The sequence below is a fragment of the Sminthopsis crassicaudata genome, chromosome 5 (assembly GCF_048593235.1).
Source record: "Sminthopsis crassicaudata isolate SCR6 chromosome 5, ASM4859323v1, whole genome shotgun sequence".
Taxonomy (NCBI): Eukaryota; Metazoa; Chordata; class Mammalia; order Dasyuromorphia; family Dasyuridae; genus Sminthopsis; species Sminthopsis crassicaudata.
This window is the reverse complement of record NC_133621.1, coordinates 173,881,233-173,900,993: the sequence shown is the minus strand read 5'-3', so window position 1 is coordinate 173,900,993 and position 19,761 is coordinate 173,881,233. Positions and strand designations below refer to the sequence as shown.

Sequence of the window (19,761 nt, the reverse complement as noted above, 5' to 3'; positions counted from 1 at the left end):
TACCACGGGCATACCCTTTAATCCTCAAGGGCAGGCAATAGTAGAGAGAAGAAACAGAGATATTAAGACACTCCTCCAAAAACAAAAGAAAGGGGGAGCCACAGGTAGCCCTAGGGAACTTCTAAATTTAGTTCTCTATACCATTAATTTTCTAATTTTTGACAAAGATGCACTGGCTCCAGCAGACAGGTTTTATAACCCACCAGAAGGGCAGTGTCCAGTGAGAGCATCTCCACTGTCCTTAGATAATCGCCAGGTGATGTGGAGAGATCCAGAAAGTGGTGAATGGAAGGGACCAGATAGGTTAACTGCCTGGGGGAGAGGGTTTGCTTGTATTTCTTCAGCAGGAGAAGGAATCAGATGGGTGCCAACGAGTCATATTCGCCTTGTCCATCAGAGAGAGACAGAAAAAGAGAAAGATCTCAAAATAAAGGAGAAGATCTAAGAAACATCTGACACTGAAAGAGCCATTGGACTTCCTCACACAAGATGAGACTAATGGACAATGGACTTATGGACATTTATAAATTCTCAATTTATGATTATGTTATATACTTCTAGCATGTGTTATGTTACTATGTTACTATGTGCTTATGTAATTCATGTAATTATCTGTAATACTTCCCATATTGATGGATTTATGTTTCAAGGTCATTTATGTAATTATCTGTAATACTTCCCATATTGATGGATTTATGTTTCAAGGTCATGACTGTCCTATGTTCTAAATCAAAAGAAAGGGGGAGATGTTAGGATTACTAAGTGAGAACTCAGGTTGTCTGGAGGGTGACAAGGTGAGAATTCAGGTTTTCTGGACAATTACAAGGTGAGAACTCAGGTTGACTTGATAAGAGGGGGCAAGCTCATTGGCTGGGGTGGTTCTTCCCAGAAGCCCTTGCATTATCCCACGCCCATTCTCTGGGAGAATAAAAGAGAGGACTCTCAGAGAAAGAAGGAGACTCTCTGCATTGCATCAGGCCTGACGGGGCTCTCTGCAGGAAGGGAAGTCACTTCTTTGGACAAGAGTTAACAGCAACTGCCTGGAGACAACGGTTCGTTACAGGAAGAAGAATCTGTCGGAGAGATTTGAGTAGTAGACACAGCAGATCTCTTCCCAGAGAGCGATCCAGCAGCTTCTGGAGACGACAGCTCGCTACATCTTTGTGGTTTTTTAATTTACTTTTTTAAATTGTCTTTTATTTTTTAGTTTCAAATTATCCCCCTAACCCATTGAGAAGGCCAGAAAAATTACAAATACTTACAGTTATGCAAAACAAATTCCTGCATCAATCAGGCAAAAGAAAAAAGAAAAAAATGAAAGAAGAAAATATGTTTCAGTCGACAACCCTTGTCCATCAGCTTTCTGATGTGGATGGCATGAATCCTTTGGAAATATGGTTGGTCATTGGGATTGATGAAAGGGCTTTCTTTATAATATTAATATAATATCTTTATAATATTGCTATTATTCAATTAAAATTCTTCTGCTTTTTCTGCTCACTTCATTTTATATCTGTTCACATGAATCTTCCCAGGTTTTTTCAGAAATCATCTTCATCATATCTTACAGCATTAACAGTATAATATCATATTCATATACCATAACTTGTGAGACATACTCCTATTGAAGAACATTTCCTTGATCTCTAATTCTTTGCCACTAAAAATAGCTGCTATCAATATTTTTGCACAAATCTTTTTTCTTTTTCAAAAAAACAGAAAAAAGATTTGTGAAAAAATAAACATTCTGCTGGATTTAAAAGTATACATAGCTTAGTAGTGTTTTAGGCACAATTTCAAAGCTTTACAGGTTCTCCCTTTGGATTTCATATATTTATGTTTACCTAGACTGAAGATTGGGAGAGCTTTCACAAAGATTAAATTTTTTCAAAGGTCTCAATTTATCTATACGTCTACATCTATATGTTCTCTAGCAAACAATATCAACTGTCTATTTTATGTTCACATTGAAAGGCAGTACTTAGAGATGCAAAAATACTAAATAACACACATTCTTCTAGTCATCATGGAAAGCACTTCAGCAATTACAGAGTAAGAATGAACAAAAGGACATAAATAGCTATCTACCCATGTGTCTGAGGTCCTCAGGTCCTCAGGTTCAACTCAGGTCCTCCTGACTTCAGGACTGGTGCTCTATCTACTGTACAACCTAGCTTCCTCCTCCCTATAGATTCTTAAGGAGAATTAACTATATATGGGTAAGTTGCAATTTACTTATTTCTCTAGGAAAGCCTTAGCCATGACTTATTTCATTTTTTCCTCTCCAACCACCTCCTTCACAAATTCCTCACCCACTTTCTAATTGCTCACACCACAGATGATGCCTTGGAAGAACTTTTACACTTTTCTGACCTGGCCTCCTGATTAGTAATTATCTATTGTAAAGAGAAGCATGACTGTGGAAAAGGTAATAATCCATGAGAATAATGAAAAGATTGAGAGGCAGCAATGAGGACCCAATTGTAATTAGATAATATTATGTGTCAGGAGCATGGAAACAAGAAATTTCCATTGAGGCCCCCAAGGCCAAATCCTTCACTTTACAAATTAAAATATTGGGAGAGGTTCAGTCATTTTGCTCAGTTACAGAGCTAGTAAATGTCAGAAGCCGGTCCTAAATTCAGGGCTTCCTGACTTCAAGTATTCTCTCTACATACCATCATGGAATGGGTGAGTTTATCTTTGATGGTACCAGAGTAGCTAGAACCATACAGACTTGGCTCTGTCATATTTATTAATTAACCAGTTAGGAAGTTTAGAACACACTCTGGCCACTAAGAGTGCATAGTGTTCCTCAGTCACCAGCCCAGTAGCTATTTCAGAAAGTATTTAGTGGGAGGAATTAGGTGCTGACTTTCCTAAAAGCTGCAGTATTGTATTTGATCACTAGAGGGTACTCGTCCTACAAATTCTTGAATTAACTCTCACACGCTTCAGCTATTTCATCAGAAAATATTCCAGATACTGAATTCAATGTAGGTTTTAGAGCAAGATCTCTATATGTGCCAAAATTGATATAAATGAAAACTTTAAAATATTAATAGAAAAGAAGAGATAAAAAGACTTTACTTGAGTTCACCAAACCGCATCTGAGAAATCCCTTGTTCTTACAGGCAAATGGATCCAACCATTTTGAGTAGTGAAAGGATTAGAGGCAAGAGGTATGTGCCAAAAAAGCTCTTTTCAGAGGTCAGGAGCCTCAATAACTTGAGTCGAGATAATGTAGAAAATGAGTTTGTTATCCCTCTAGCTAATAAATTGATACTCAAAAGCTGAAGCAGGAATCCTGGAATTTTGGCTCTAGACCAGATTCCTCTAATAACATTATGATAGAACCAGGAAGCAACTACATCAGAGTTTCAGAGAAGAGTTCATCTCCAGTTAGGGCTAGTTATAGCAGACAGAACCACTGCCAACTGCTACTATAGTAACTGCACCAGATACATCAGTCTGAAAGTTGTGGCTACCAATTCACTATAGGCAGATTGGTTTTCAAGTATGTACCTTTGCATTCCTCCTTTCTGTTCACTCATAACAGGAAAGGAATGGAATTGTGGACTCATCATCAGCTAGAAATCTTTTGCAAGACCAAAACAACAAACTCTGAAGGAGAAGAGACTAGTTTGTAGACTCACATTCAAAGTCTTGCCCTCATCTTCTAACCTTTCATGTGGCTCTTCCAACCTTTCATTTTACTTGACTGCTGCCCCAAGGGCAATGAACTTTACCATATTCTTCCCTTCAGCCCAACACTTCGCAATCATGTAAAACTGACATATACAATTACCTATAAATATGCCTGATGGGCATCACAACAGATATTAACATTCATTTAAATCAAGAATGACTATTCTTAGATCCCAGGCAATACATCCATAGTACCATTTATGTGACAATCATACTGATATTGCAAAATGGTCAAAATAATACAATTCATAAAATCATCTGACAAGGTGCTGCACAGACTACATTTGTGCAGGAACATCACATGTACACACAGCAATGATGACTGTATACTCATAATACAAAAATAATTTTAACCTGCATGTGCAAAAATGTTTGTGGCAGCCCTTTTCATAGTGGCTAGAAAGTGGAAATTGAATGGATGCCTATTAATTGGCTGAGTATATGAATGTTATGGAGTATTATTGTTCTGTAAGAAATGACCAGCAGAGCCCTCTTTGTGGTGGCCAGAAACTGGAAGCTACATGAATGCCCATCAATTGGAGATTGATTGAATAAATTGTGGTATAGGAATATTATGGAATATTATTGTTCTGTAAGAAATGACCGACAGGATGATTTCAGAAAGGCCTGGAGAGACTTACATGAACTGATGCTGAGTAAGATGAGCAGGACCAGGAGATTCAACAACAATACTATATGATGATCAATTTTGATGGATGAGGCCACTTTCTTTTTTTTTTTTTTTTTTTTACTGAATATCTGAATATCTTTATTGCATGGGGTTAATGACAGGGTTTATGTGTTTACTTATACTACATAGTACTGTTCTGTGAGTAACTTTTTTTCCTTTTTTTTAATTTTATAATTATAACATTTTTGATAGTATATATGCATAGGTAATTTTTTATAACATTATCCCTTATACTCCCTTCTGTTCCAAATTTTCCCCTCCTTCCCTCCGCCCCCTCCCCTAGATGACAGGCACCCCCATACATATTAAATATGTTATAGTAGATCCTAGATACAATATATATGTGCAGAACCAAATTTTTGTTGTTGTTGTTGTTTTTGTAAAGGAAGAATTGGATTCGAAAGGTAAAAATAACCTGGGAAGAAAAACAAAAATGCAAACAGTTTACACTCATTTCCCAGTGTTGCTTCTCTGGGTGTAGCTGATTCTGTCCATCATTGATCAATTGGAACTGGATTAGCTCTTCTCTATGTTGAAGATATTCACTTCCATCAGAATACATCCTCATACAGTATCATTGTTGAAGTGTATAATGATCTTCTAGTTCTGCTCATTTCACTCAGCATCAGTTGATGTAAGTCTCTCCAAGCCTCTCTGTATGCCTCCTGCTGGTCATTTCTTATAGAACAATAATATTCCATAACCTTCATATACCACAATTTACCCAACCATTCTCCAATTGATGGACATCCATTCATTTCCCAGTTTCTAACCACTACAAAAAGGGCTGCCACAAACATTTTGGCACATACAGGTCCCTTTCCCTTCTTTAGTATTTCCTTGGGATATAAGCCCAGTAGTGGCACAGCTGGATCAAAGGGTATGCACAGTTTGATAACTTTTGGGGCATAATTCCAGATTGCTCGGATGAGGCCATTTTCAACAATGAGACAAACCAAATCAGCTCCAATAGAGCAGTAATGAACTGAACCAGTTACACCCAGAGAAAGAACTCTAGGAGATGATTATGAACCACTACATAGAATTTCCAATCCCTCTATTTTTGTCCGCCTGCATTTTGGATTTCCTTCACAGGCTAAATGTACACTATTTCAAAGTCCGATTCTTTTTGTATGGCAAAACAACTGTTGAGTCATGTATACATATATTGTATTTAATTTATACTCTAGCATATTTGACATGTATTGGTCAACCTGCCATCTGGGGTGGGGGGAGGGAGGGGAAAAAATTGGAACAAAGGATTTGGCAGTTGTCAATGTTGTAAAATTACCTATGCATATATCTGGAAAACAAATAAAATTTTTAAAATTAATTAAAAAAAAAAAAGAAATGATCAGCAGGATGATACAGAGAGGCTTGGAGAGATTTACATGAACTGATGCTAAATGAAATGAGCAGAACCAGGAGATCATTATACACTTCAACAACAATACTGTATGAGGATCAGTTCTGATGGAAGTGGCTATCTTTGGCGATAAGAGAACCCAATTCAGTTCCAATTGAGCAATGAGGAACAGAACCAGTTACACCCAGTGAAAGAACACTGGGAAATGAGTGTGGACTGCTTTCATTTTTTTTTCTTTCTAGGTTATTTTTACCTTTCTAAATCCAATTTTTCTTGTGTTACAATAAAACTGTATAAATATATATGCATATATTGAATTTAAGATATACTTTAACATGTTTAACATTATGAGACTGCCTGCCATCTAGGGGAGGAGGTGGAGGGAAGGATGGGAAAAGTTGGAACAGAAGTGTTTGCAAGGATCAATGTTGAAAAATTACCCATGCATATGTTCTGTCAATAAAAAGCTATAATAATAATGAAAAAAGAAAGAAAAGTAAAGACATTAAAAAATAATTTTTAAAAAGCATACCTAACAAGTGTGCATATAGCTATAGTATTTTCATATTACTATCATATAACAAAAAAACATTAACAGTAAATTAATTTTAAAATATAAATCAGCAAAGCAATTATGATAATTGATACATAATCAACATATACAAACATGTAAAAGCATCTATAATAGAAATAAACTATTTTTTTTTTCTCTAAAGGCAAAGAAACTATTCCTAAGACTTGATTGGGATAGAAGGCTGGGGCAACCATTAATGAGGCTTCCTAGTCCCATACAGCATAAAAAGATGAACACTGAGAAATCAATACCCTTTAGGCTTATGTCTCACAGCTCTGAATCACCATACCCATCCACTTTAACAGTCATATTCCTCTAGGAAGGGAGAGGGGAAAAGGGCCTATGTCTTGTTGAATATCTTTTCCGTTGTAATGTTCAGTATGCTTATTTGTTTTTCTTAAATGTTAGGTGGTAATATAATGTCTTATTTCATTCCAATGCTGAACCTAAAACAACAGATCAACTGCAGTAAGATCTGGTCCTCTTTAAGAGTTAAAGCACCTATCATTCTCCCAAGCGATAATGTTCTGTTTCAACATTACACATAAGCACATCACCTGCTTTTCCCTACACAATCAACTTATTCTTGAGCACTAAAAGAATAGCTTATAACCTTTTTGGAATTTACTAATCTATCAATACCCACACATAATTCACTGTTGGTTTAGGATGCTGAAACTATTTTCATCCCTTACACATCTGCATACCGATACATGTATGTGCATGGACAAGATTAGTTATTGTGATTTTCAAATACTAAGAATTACTTTTGATAAGCCTTATACATTACATAGCTCAGATGGTCACTCTAGACAGTCTTTATATGGATAGCTAATTGCCCAACATTGTTTTCTAACTAACCAGGAGAAACCAGTTTTATGAAGAGACAAGTTTCTTAGTTTCTGAATTTATTGGTATGGGTGATTTTTTATCTGGTTTTCTTTATTTTACCTTTTTTTTCAGATTCACTATTTCTTTAAAGAAATACTTCAGGATCAAAAGAGTCAGTTTTCAGATGAAGTGATCAAAGCTATCTATAGCTATAGGCAAAAATGTTCTAAATCACTGCTTATTGGAGAGATGTAAATTAAAACAATACTGGAGTACTACTTACATCTATCAGACTAACATGATGGAAAAAAGAAAAATGATGGTATTGGAGAGAGCGTGGGAAAACTGGGACACTAATACATTGTGAACTGATCCAACAATCCTGAAGAACAATTTGAAGGTATGCCCAAAGGATTATAAAACTCTGCATACCTTTTGATCCAGCAATATCAGTGCTAAATCTATATCCTAAAGACATAAAAATAAATAAATAAAAAGGCAGGGAGGACCTAGTGTGGAAAAAAAAAAATTATAGCAGCTCATTTTGTGGGAATTAAGAATTGGAAATCTAATAGATATCAATTGGGGATATCTCTAAGATAATTGATATCTAAGAGATGTCAATTTGCTAAATAATTTGTAGTAAATGACTCTGATGGAATACTATTGTTTTATAATAAACACTAAGTGTGCAATTTTAGAAAAACCTGGAAACATATAAATTGATGCAAAAATGAAATGAGTGGAACTAGGAGAATTTTGTACATAGTAATTGCAATATTGTACAATGAAGAACTATGAATGATTATTATATTCTCAGCAATACAATGACCCAGAAAGTCCCAAAGAACTAATGATGAATCATACTAACTCCAGTAAAAGAACTTATATTGTTTGAATACAGACTGAAACAAGGTATTATTTTCATTTTTTTTCATTTTTTTTCCTTTTCTTCAAGTCTTACCAAAAGACTAATATAGAAATGTTTTATATGATTGAACATATATAAACTACATCTGATTGCTAGCCATCTCTTGGAGATGAGAGGTAAGGTAGAGAGGAAAAGATAGATTTTGGAACTCAAAACTTTAAAAATGGAAACAAATTTTCAAATTGTTTTAATATATAATTGAGGGAAGATAAAAATATATAATGACATTTTTAAAAGTTTTTGAAAAGAAATACTTGGGAGCAGCTAGGTGGCGCAGTGGATAGAGCACCAGCCCTGAATTCAGGAGGACCTGAGTTCAAATCTGGTCTCAGACACTTAACACTTCCTAGCTGTGTGACCCTGGGCAAGTCACTTAACCCCAGCCTCAGGGGAAAAAAAAAAGAAAAGAAAAGAAATACTTGTTTCAATTTTATTTTTGCTTAAATTTGACTTTTTTATTTTAAATTTAATTTTTGTCTTTTCTGTTTCTTTAAAAAGAAATATCTCCTACAATAAGTGGTCCTCTTAACTCTCTTCCACTCTCTCATAAGGATTATGTTGCAATCACAAACTGCTTAAATAAGCAAAATGTTTCAATGCTAACTGTTATATATTATGTATGGCTTAGTTTATCAATTGCCATGCTAAAATATTACTACACATAAATTAGCACTAACTCACATATTTGTTTTATCTAGGTACCTTTTTCAGTTTCTCTTATCTCTCATATTTGTTTTCCAAAGATTGCACTCAACTCTGGTTTTCTCAGTAGGAATGTTTGCAATTCTTCTAGTCTATTAATGATCCCTCTTTCCCTTTGGGGAAAACACTTCTTTTTACATGATAAATCATTGTTGGTTATGATTCTTTATCTTCTGCCTTTTTGTATATGGTCCACAAGTTCTGTTCTTATCATTCTTTCAAACGAAGTATTGTGTACTCCTAACAGTAGTTCCTTAGTATCTTTTCCTTGCAAGTTGTTTGCAGTACTCTTTCTCCAAATTAAAATCTCTGTATTCTGGCTATATTGTTTCTAGGTGTGATCAATTTAGGATTTGTTTCAAAAAGTGATTCATGGATTACTTATGTTTTCACTTTGCACTACTGTCCTATTATTTTTGGATACTTCATGATTTCTTAAAATATGATACACGTACTGTTTTGGTAATGAAGTCCAGTGATTCTTAAATGACCTCTTTTTTTTTTTTGTTTTCTAATTCAATGCCTTTGATGCTGTTCTAATATTACTTATCTCACTAAATTACTGAATTGTTTGCTCCATTCCATTTCTCATGATGTCAACTGATTCATCTGAAGTTATTCACTTTTTGCTTTAATCTCAGATATCTAATTTTATTTATATGTATATAAGCAGATATAAATAAGACAACCATATTTTCTTTCAGCTCTTTCCTCTTATCAACTAAGTACTCTTAAGAGTCTTTGTGGCTAATGCATTCTTTTTTTTCCCCTGAATATTCTGAGTTATTTCCTTCCTCTGGCATTTAATCCCAGGATTGTTTTACACCACAGTATTTTTTATTATAAATGTCTTTTCATCTCCAATTTTTAGATTAGGACTTGGTGCCAAGAGCCAGGATCTATACTGTTGAGTGTAATGAGTAGACACTGTTATCATCTCATGCTACAGTACCAGAGTGTGCTAGTGTGCCCTCCTCCCTAAAGTCTTAAAGGTGGTCCCACTGAATCTCTTATTATCATTATGAAATTATGAAGCATGAGTGAACACGAACGTATATTTTTTACTATTTTTCTTAACATTTTTCTTTTTTGTAACATGATTAATACATAAGTATATTTTGCATGACTTTATATGTATAAATTATATATATATATATATATGTACATATATATATATATATAGCCTTCTCCATGGATGGAGATTGAAGGGTGGGATGTTAATGTAATTCAATATTACTGAGATATAAAAAATTATGAATATAAAGAATTCAGAGAAGCATGGAAAAATTGAATGAAGGGGGCAGAACAAGAAAAACAATATAAACACCACAAATAGAAAGAATAACAACAAAAACAAAAATGTAATGCTATTAAATTTTAATAATCAAGCTTGGTTCAAAGAGATTTTTTAAAATGAGGTTCTCACCTCATTTTAGAGGTGAGAGGCTATGAATGTGGACTATTACATATAATATTGGATTGAATTTATGTACTGATTAATTTTCCTTAACTTTATCCCCCTCTTTACTTTTTACTTTTTGCTATATGGGATGGCTTGTGAGTACAGGAGAAAGTAAAATACATTTGGAAATAAGGTCATATAAAAACAAAAGACATCAATAACAAATACAAATAAACTTGAGGCAGAAAAAGAGAGGGAAGGATATGAGGTCATGATCAGTGAGAGGAAATTACCTAGTTCTGGATCATTATGGGTGGTGATGAACTCTAGGTATTACTCTTCCCTAACAAGTGGCTCAGGAAGAATAAAAATAGTTTTATCAAAGGAGATGATGAAGTTGATTAACTCAAAATTCAAGTTGTGTGAGAAGAGATCAATGTGTATATTGATTTCTTTAAATATAAGGTCAATTGGGGGGGAAAAAAAGGTTGGGAGACAGGTTGGGGAACTTGAAAAAGTAAAGTGTTCCAGAAACCAATAACTAATTTCAATAAAGTTCTGAATAGGGCCAGAAAGAGCAAAGAAAGTGGTAGAAGTGGCAGAGAGAAACAAGGAGTATGTTTATTCCTGGCCAAATGTATTCAGGTGTCATGAAATAAAATCACATCAAGTCTTTTGAAATTTGGACATGAAGTAGGTATCTTCCTAAGGAACTCAGATTTCTTTTTCTTTTCTTTAGCTCTCAGCAAAATCATTTACTCAAATGGCATAGCAAGAAGAGTAATTATAAAATTATTCCCCACAAAACCAGCGAGCACTCTCTTATGATTTTTTTTAATAATAGCTTTTTATTTTCAAAAATACATGCAAAGAAAGTTTTCAACACTCATCCTTGAAAAAAACCTTGTCTCACAAAAATGTTTTTATCATGAGCATGAATAGTGAGGCATGTGTATAGGGAATACCTGTAGCTAAAACTTCCAACATCATTTTCAATAAACATTTATTCAACATCTCCTTTGTGCCAGGCATTGTGTGCTAAGTGCTAGAGATTCAAAAAGAAGAGGCTCTGCCCTGAAGGAACATATAATTTAATGAGGGTGACAACATGCCAACAAATATATACAAAGCAAGTTATATAGAGAATAAATAGAATATAATTAACTGAAGGGGGTATTGAACTACAAGGGGTTGTGAATGGCTTCCTAAAGAAAGTGAGATTTTAATTGGGACTTGAAGCCAAGGAGGTCTGTAGACTAAGTGGAAAAGAGAGAGAGAGAGAGAGAGAGAGAGAGAGAGAGAGAGAGAGAGAGAGAGAGAGAGAATATCAGACAAGCAGAACAGTCAGAAAATGGCTAGAGTTGAGAAACAGAATGTCTTATTTGTGGAACAGCTAGGAAGGCAGTGTATTGGATCAAAAAATATATGTTGATGGAGTAAACTTTAAAAAAGACTGGAAGGCTGGGCCTAAATCATGAAGGGCTTTGAATGCTAAGCAACATGTGGCATTTAATTCTAGAGGCAAAAGAAAATCACTGAAGTTTGAGGGTGGGTGAGATACACACATGATTGGACCTAGGTTTTAGGAAAACCACCTAAAAGTGGCTGAATGAAGAATGAATTGGAAGGGGAAGGGACTTGCAGCAAGACAGCTGACTGGTAGGCTATTGTAATAATCCAGATGTAAGATGAGGAGGACTTGCATTAGGGTGGTAGAGTCAGAGTTGCAAAGGTGAAATCTAGAAGCCTTAAGAAAAATATTAGATATGAAGATGAGGAGAAAGCAGAATTTTTGAGAGAAAGAGTGAGGAATATAGAATGATTACTAGGTTGCAAGCTTGAGGGACTGAGAGGATGCTGCTGTTCTCTACAATAATAGGAAAAGTAGGAGAGGAGTTTAGGGAAGAAGATAATAATTCCATTTTTCATATATTGTTTAAAATGTATAGTGAACATGTATTTCAAGATATCTGACAGACAGCTGGAGATGGGAAACTGAAAGTCAGCAGAGACACCAGAGAAAGACAGGTATGAGAATCATTAGTATAGGGATGAATAGTAAATAAGTCCATGAGACTTGATGAGATAACCAAATAGGATAGTGAGAGAAAAGAAGCAAAGAAAACTCTGAAAGACGCTAATAGTTAGAAGATATGATCTGAAAGTGGACCCAGTAAAAGAGACTGAAAAGAAGTTATTAAATAGGTAGGAAGAAAACCAGGAGAGAGTTGTATTCTGAAAACTTCTTATAACCTTTTTGGCTGGCTTGTTAAAAATATAAGGTTTTTCAAATTTTGCTTACCCTATTTTATCCCAGCTTTTGTGAGACCTTTATCAGTGAAATCATTGCCCCTTCACTAAGAAAGATGGTAGCTTCCTTAAAGGTCCTCTCAGGATATTAGCACCTTTATTGGTATTGTCACCCATCCTGAGAAAATATCTGAATCTCACTGGAATGTGTCATCGATCCAGCAAAGAACCACCTTTCTTTAAGGCAGTTTGAGTATGGTAAATGGGTATAAAGTTCAACATCTCAAAAAACTGATCATAAGCCTGGAAGGATCATTCAGAGACAACTATCTATTTTAGCACATTTTTCCATTTGTTCTTAGGGTCCATGTGATTATTTTGTCTGTGAATCTGTATGTTTTCTTTTCTTTTAGTGTCATATAAGTTATATTTCCTCCTACATAATTATCCATTTAAATCCTATTTGCTTTCAAATATTAGGGAATGAACAGTTGATTATTTTTCCAACCTCAGATACTAATCCTAGGACAGTATTAGAGTGGGCAAGGAACTAGCTTTGAAGTCAACAAGATCTCTGATGCCTACCAGCTATGTCACTATGAATTAATATTTTAACTTTTAGGGGCACCAGTCTTGAAAACTGCAAATCAGGTTATAGATCTGCAGTACTAAAGAGAATTTCCACTCTCAATTTCTCATAAATTTGAAATGTTTGCTACTTAGGCCAAAAATAAAAAAGAGAAATTACAAAACATGAATATGTTTTATATATTTATTACATCCATATTACATATATTACATATACTTATTCATTACTACTGAATAGTACTAAGGGTGATTCATTTATAATTTGAGTATGAAAATAATAAGCATCATATACCAGAATAAAGATAATTTGAATAGAAATAATTCGAATTTCAATCGAGAAACTTAGCAACTATTAAGTTTGTTTTTTAAGGATTATTTTAAATATCTTCCTTGCCTTTCACATGTTTACATATTGTTAGTAGTCTTAAATTTTTATTAGATATATTGTAAAGACTTTCAAAAGTTCAACTGCTAAGCGGTTAACACATGTAAAGATGAATGATAAATGAATTGTGAGCAGAAAATTATGTCTTTATGCAGTTAGCTACCTTACTTGAGAAAATAATCTTCTGAACCTACCTTTTGTGCTTTGGGAGCCTAGAAGTTAGGAAAAACAAAAGATTAGAAAGTAAGTATTTACATGCAAAAAAAAAAAAAAAAAAAAAAAAAAAGCAGGTTTAGTCAGAAATCAAAATGCAACACAAGTAGGTGTACACTAAGAATATTCTAACATCTTATATTCCCCTAAGAACTCATATTCATTTACTCCTATGAAGGGACAATGTGAATAATAGCCACCATTCATATACATCATTAAGGTTTGCAACACACTTTACCCATTTATCAATTTTAAAATAGTTATAAAAACACGATAAAACATTCAGTTTCTTTCCATTTCAAAGAATTTGATGGAAACACTTATCAAAAGCCAAAAGTTGCCAGCTTTTTGGTTTTATTTTAAAGCAAATTGCAACACTGCATGTGTCCTGTGCACATTCATTTGTCTGTTGGTTTCTTCAGTAAACTCTTTGCTTCGCCCCTCAAGTGGCTGCTGAAAAATTTGTAGTTTCTGAGAATTCCTAACTCTATAGTGAGAAGGATTTAGAGAATTCTAAGGCTACACCACCTGCCTGTCACATCTGCTGAGGTACTCATCCATCCATCCTCCATCCATCCTTCTGCACATGGTATCCCAAAAGTTTTCTACCTACTGATATAATTTCCTGCACATTAAAACAATTCTGAAGTTATCACCTCACACCTATCAGATTGGCTAATAGAAAAAATGAAATGACAAATGCTGAAATGAATGTAAAAAAAATTATGTATATACAGACTAATCCATTATTAGTGGAATTGTGAACTAATCCAACCATTTTGAATACCAATTGGAACTATGGCCAAAGACCTAAAAACTATGCATAATCTTTGACTCATCAATACCATTATTGGGTCTATATCCCAAAGAAATCAAAGAAAAATAAAAAGTACCTATATATATGCAAAAATATTTATAGGAACTCTTTTTGTAGTGGCAAAGAATTGGAAACTGAGGAGATGCCTGAATGACTGAACAAGTTATGGCATATGACTGTGATAGAGTATTATTGTGTGATATGAAGTGGATGGTTTAAAAAAAAAACTGGGAAGAGTTACATGAACTGATACAAAGTAAGCTGAATAGAACCAGGAGAATCATAATATGTATTATAACAGCAATTCTTTAATGATTGTTGAGTCCCCTTACTCACTGCTCTCGACAGGATTCCTTACCATCCCCAGGTCTTCGAACTTCTCTCTCTGGCACAGCCCCCCCTCCAGCTGTGTTCCTCCTCATAGAGCACCTGGCACACCAGATAGTTCAGCAATGATAGCGTTTATTGTGTACTCTACATCTTCTGTCCACACCCCCTTATCTTCTCTCTCCCCCTGTGGCGCAGTTACAATTCTTTTATATCCCAATTCAGCCCAGATATCCTTGTCCTTTTCCCTGCCCCATTACAGATTACTCAGAGCCAGTCATCAATCTCTATGCAGGCTACTCTGAGCCAGTTATCAATCTCTATGTAAACATCCTTTTGAACTGGCCTTGACGGGCACACACTGTTCTCCTGGCCCTCCTCTCTTCCATGCCACGTACACAGTACACAGCAAATGATGATCAATTTTGAAAGACCTAGTGACTCTACTCAATACAATGATCCAAGGCACATGAAGAAAATGTTGTCTATATCCAGAGAGAGAAATGATGAAAGTCTAAATTCAGCATATTTTTTCCATTTTATTTTTCTTAGAACTTTTTTGGTCTTTTTTGCAACATGGCTAATATGCAAGTATATTTTGCATGATTTATATGTATAATTGATATATTGTGTATATATATATATATATATATATATATATATATATATATATATATATATATATATACATTGCCTTCTGAATTCATGGAGGAGAGGCTAAAGAGAGCGATTGTGAATATAGTAAATATTACTGAAATATAAAAAATTATATGTGAAGAATTCAGAGAAACATGGAAAGACACAATGAAGCAAGCAGAACAAGAAAAACAACATACACAACACAAATAGAACAAAAATTAAAATTTAAAGCTGTCAAATTTTAATGATCAAACAGCACTAAAAGATTAAAAAAATATGTATTACTCCCCTTTTTAGAGGTGAGAGGCTATAAATGTAACAATAACAAATAAGTTTGAGGCAGAAGAGAGAGAAAGATAGGTCATAATCAGTGAGAGGAAATTTCTGAGTTCTGGATCATGAGTGATATGGGCAATGAAGAACTTTAAGGATTATTCTTTCCCTATTAGTGGCTCAGGAAGAATAAAAATAGATTTATCAAAGGAGTTGATGAAGTTGATTAACTCAGAATCCAAGTTATGTGATACCGATTTCCTTAAACATAAGATCAAGGGTTAGGAAAGAAAGAAAGCTGTTGGAGTAAGGTACTGGAATTTAAGAAAGTAAGTGTTCCAGAAGTCAGCAACTAATTATTATAAAGGCCAGAAAGAGCAAATCTCAAAGGAGAAGGGAAGACAGGAGAGAATGGTGGGAGTGATAGAGAAGAGCTAGGAATATTTTCTACTCCTTGCCAAATTTATTCAGGTGTCATGAAACAAAGTTACATTAAGCATTGTGAAATTTGGTCAGGAAGTAGTTATCTTCCTGACAAATTCAGATTTCTTTTTCTTTTCTTTAGCTCTCAGCAAAATCATTTAATCAAATGGCATAACAAAAAGAACAATTACAAAATTCTTCTCTCCAAACTCAGGTAGCACTGTCTCACAAATTTTTGTGAGAACAGTGAGACTTGTGTACAGGGAATACCTGTAGCTAAAAATTCCAATATTATTGTCAGTAAACATCTATTCAACACCTTCTATGTGCAAAAAGAAGAGGCCCTACCGTGAAGGAACTTAGAATCTAATGAGGGTGACAACATCCACACAAATATATACATAGCAAGTTATATAGAGAATAGAATATAATTAACATAAGGAAGGCACTGGAACTAAAAAAGATTTGTGAATGGCTTCCTATAGAAAGTGAGATTTTAATTGGGACTTGAAGTCAAGGAAGTCAATAGTCTAAGTGGAAGACAGAGAACATTTCAGACATGCAGAACAGCCAGAGAAAATAACCAGAACTGAGAATCAGACTGTTTTAGTTGTGGAACAACCAGGAAGACTGTAATTGAATCAAAGAATATCTGTTGGGGAGTGAGGCATAAGAAAATTGGAAAGGTTATGGAGGATTTTGAATGCCAAATAACATGACACATTTGATTCTAGAGGCAATAAGAAAACATTAGAGTCTGGGGGTAGGGGAGACACACACAATGATTGGACCTAGGTTTTAGGAAAATCACCTAAGTGGCTGAATGAAGAATGAATTGGAAGGGGAAGGGACTTGCAGCAAGACAACTGACTGGTAGGCTATTGCAATAATCCAGATGTAAGATGAGGAGGACTTGCATTAGGGTGGTAGAGTCAGAGTTGCAAAGGTGAAATCTAGAAGCCTTAAGAAAAATATTAGATATGAAGATGAGGAGAAAGCAGAATTGTTGAGAGAAAGAGTGAGGAAAATAAAATGACTCCCAGGTTGCAAGCTTGAGGGACTGAGAGGATGCTGTTGTATTCTACAATAATAGGAAAGGTAAGAGAGGAGTTTAGGAAAGAAGATAAAGATTCCATTTTGCATATATTGTTTAAAATGTATAATAAACATACATTTCAAGATATCTGAAGCACAGCTAGAGATAGGAAACTGAAAGTCAGCAGAGACACCAAAGAAAGACAGGTATGAGAATCAGTAGTATAGGGATGGATAGTAAGTCCATGAGAGTTGATGAGATAGCCAAGTAGGGTAGTGAGAGAAAAGAAGCAAAGAAAACTTTGAAAGACACTAATAGTTAGAAGGTATAAAAGAGACCAAAAAGAAGCTATTAAAAAGATAGGAAGAAAACCAAGAGAAAGTTGTGTTCTGAAAACTTGAGAAGAGATTATCAAGGAAGAAAAGAGGAGAAATCAGAGGCTGCAGAAAGGTTAAGGAGAATAAGGACTGAAATGACTCAACAACAAATACAGTAACACATAAAATGCTACATAAACTAGGAAAATTCTCTTCCTAAGGAAAAAAAAACCTTGTTTTAAATTAAGTGTTGTGTATTAAAATACACTTTGGGGGCAGCTAGGTGGAGCAGCGGAAGGAGCACCAGCCCTGAATTCAGGAGGACCAGAGTTCAAATCTGGTCTCAGACACTTAACACTTCCTAGCTGTGTGACCCTGGGCAAGTCACTTAACCCCAGCCTCAGGGGGGGGGAAGGATTGTTGGTTACATATAAAAAAAAAAAAATGAAAAGAAAACCCCCAACAAAATACACTTTGAATATTAAATTTTCTTTTAACTAGATCCTAATTTCTTATAACATTTTGGCTGGCTTATTAAAAATTCAAGATTTTTTAAATTTTGCTTACCATGTCTCATCCCTGCTTTTGTGAAACCTTAATCTGTGAAGTCTTTGCTCCTTCACTAAGAAAAATGGTAGCTTCCTTATTTATCAGGATATTAGTACTTTTATTGATATTGTCACACATCCTGAGAAAAGACCTGCATCTCACTGGAACATGTGTCATCCCTCCAACAAAAGAACTAACTTTGTCTAAGGCAGTTTGAATATGCTAAAATGAGTGCAAAGTTCAACAACTCAAAAGATTGATCACAAGTCTGGAAGGAACCGAGATAGTTGTGTTTTAGCACCTTTCTCCAAATAATCTTGGGGGCCATATGGTTGTTTGGTCTGTGAATCTGTAGTTATGCATTGTTCTGTGTTCACTTTTTTTTAATGTCATAGTAGTAATATTTCCTCCTACATAATTATCTATTTAAATTATATTCGCTTTCAAATATTAGGGAATGAGCAGTTAATTATCTTTTCAGCATCAGAAATTATTTTCTTAATCCTAGGACCGTATTAGACTGGGCAAAGAACTAGTTTTGGAGTCAACAAGATCTCTGATACCTACTAGCTATGTCACTATGAATTAATCATTCACATCATAATCAGACACCAGTCTTGAAGATAGCAAATCAGGTTGTAGATCTGCAGCAGTGAAGGAAATTTCCACCTTCAGTTTCTGATAAAATCGAAATGTTTACTATTAAAGCAAAAAAGAGAAATCACAAAACATATTATTTTGTTTACAACTGAATTTTCTGCATGAAAGGATGATTTGAAGCAATTTATTTGTTTAAGTAAGGTCAGCATGTTCATGGCACGAAAAATGCCTTCTTCATAGTTAAGGAAAAAATACTGAAAAAATTTTAACATTCAAAATCATTCCTAAAAGCCTACTATACACAGACACAGACACACACACAGACACACACACAGACACAGAGCTATAATTCTTTACTATATTACAATATTAGTACACAATATATTAAATCATGTATATATTGGTTAGGGTGACCCATTTATTATCTGAGTATGAAAATAAGAAGCATCATATACTGGAATAAAGATAATTTTAAACAGAAATAATTCGGATTTCAATTGTAAAATTTAACTATTAAGTTTGGTTTTTTTAAGGATTGTTTTAAAAGTCTATCTTATCTTTCAAATGCTTACATATTGTTAGTGGTCTTAAGTTGTTATTAGATACACTGTAAAGACCTTCAAAAATTCAACTGCTAAAATAACATAAAAATGAATGATAAATGAACTGTGATGAGAAAATTATGTCTTTATGCACTTAGCTAACTCACTTGAGAAACGAATCATTTGAACCTACCTTTTTTGCTTTGGGAGCCTAGAATTGGGAGAAACAAAAGATTAGAAAGTCAGTAAGTATTCACATACACACACATACATACATACACCAAAAAAAAACTATTAGCAGGTTTACTTAGAAACTGAGATACAACACAAGCAGGTGTTCACTAAGAGTACTCTAACATCCTATATTCCTCTAAGAACTCATTCATTTATTCATATGAAGGGACAATATAAAAAATAACCAACATTCATACACATAATTAATGCAACATATACTTTACCCATTTATCAATTTTTAAATATTTCTAGAAGCACCACAAAATATGCATGGTTTCCATCTCAAAGGCATTTAATGTTAAAGTTTATTATCAACAGCCAAAAGCTGAAAGCTGAGGTCCATTTTGGTTTTATTTTAAAGCA

General features: G+C 34.4%; 1 protein-coding gene across 1 annotated transcript in view; it reads right to left on the bottom strand.

The window, feature by feature from the left end:
* The window catches only part of DNAI7 (dynein axonemal intermediate chain 7), a 92,778-nt gene that overhangs the window by 63,735 nt on the left and 9,282 nt on the right, over positions 1-19,761 (bottom strand). The window contains 2 exon segments of the mRNA XM_074268819.1: positions 13,623-13,640; positions 19,358-19,375. Coding sequence (XP_074124920.1) covers positions 13,623-13,640; positions 19,358-19,375 — 36 coding nt within the window.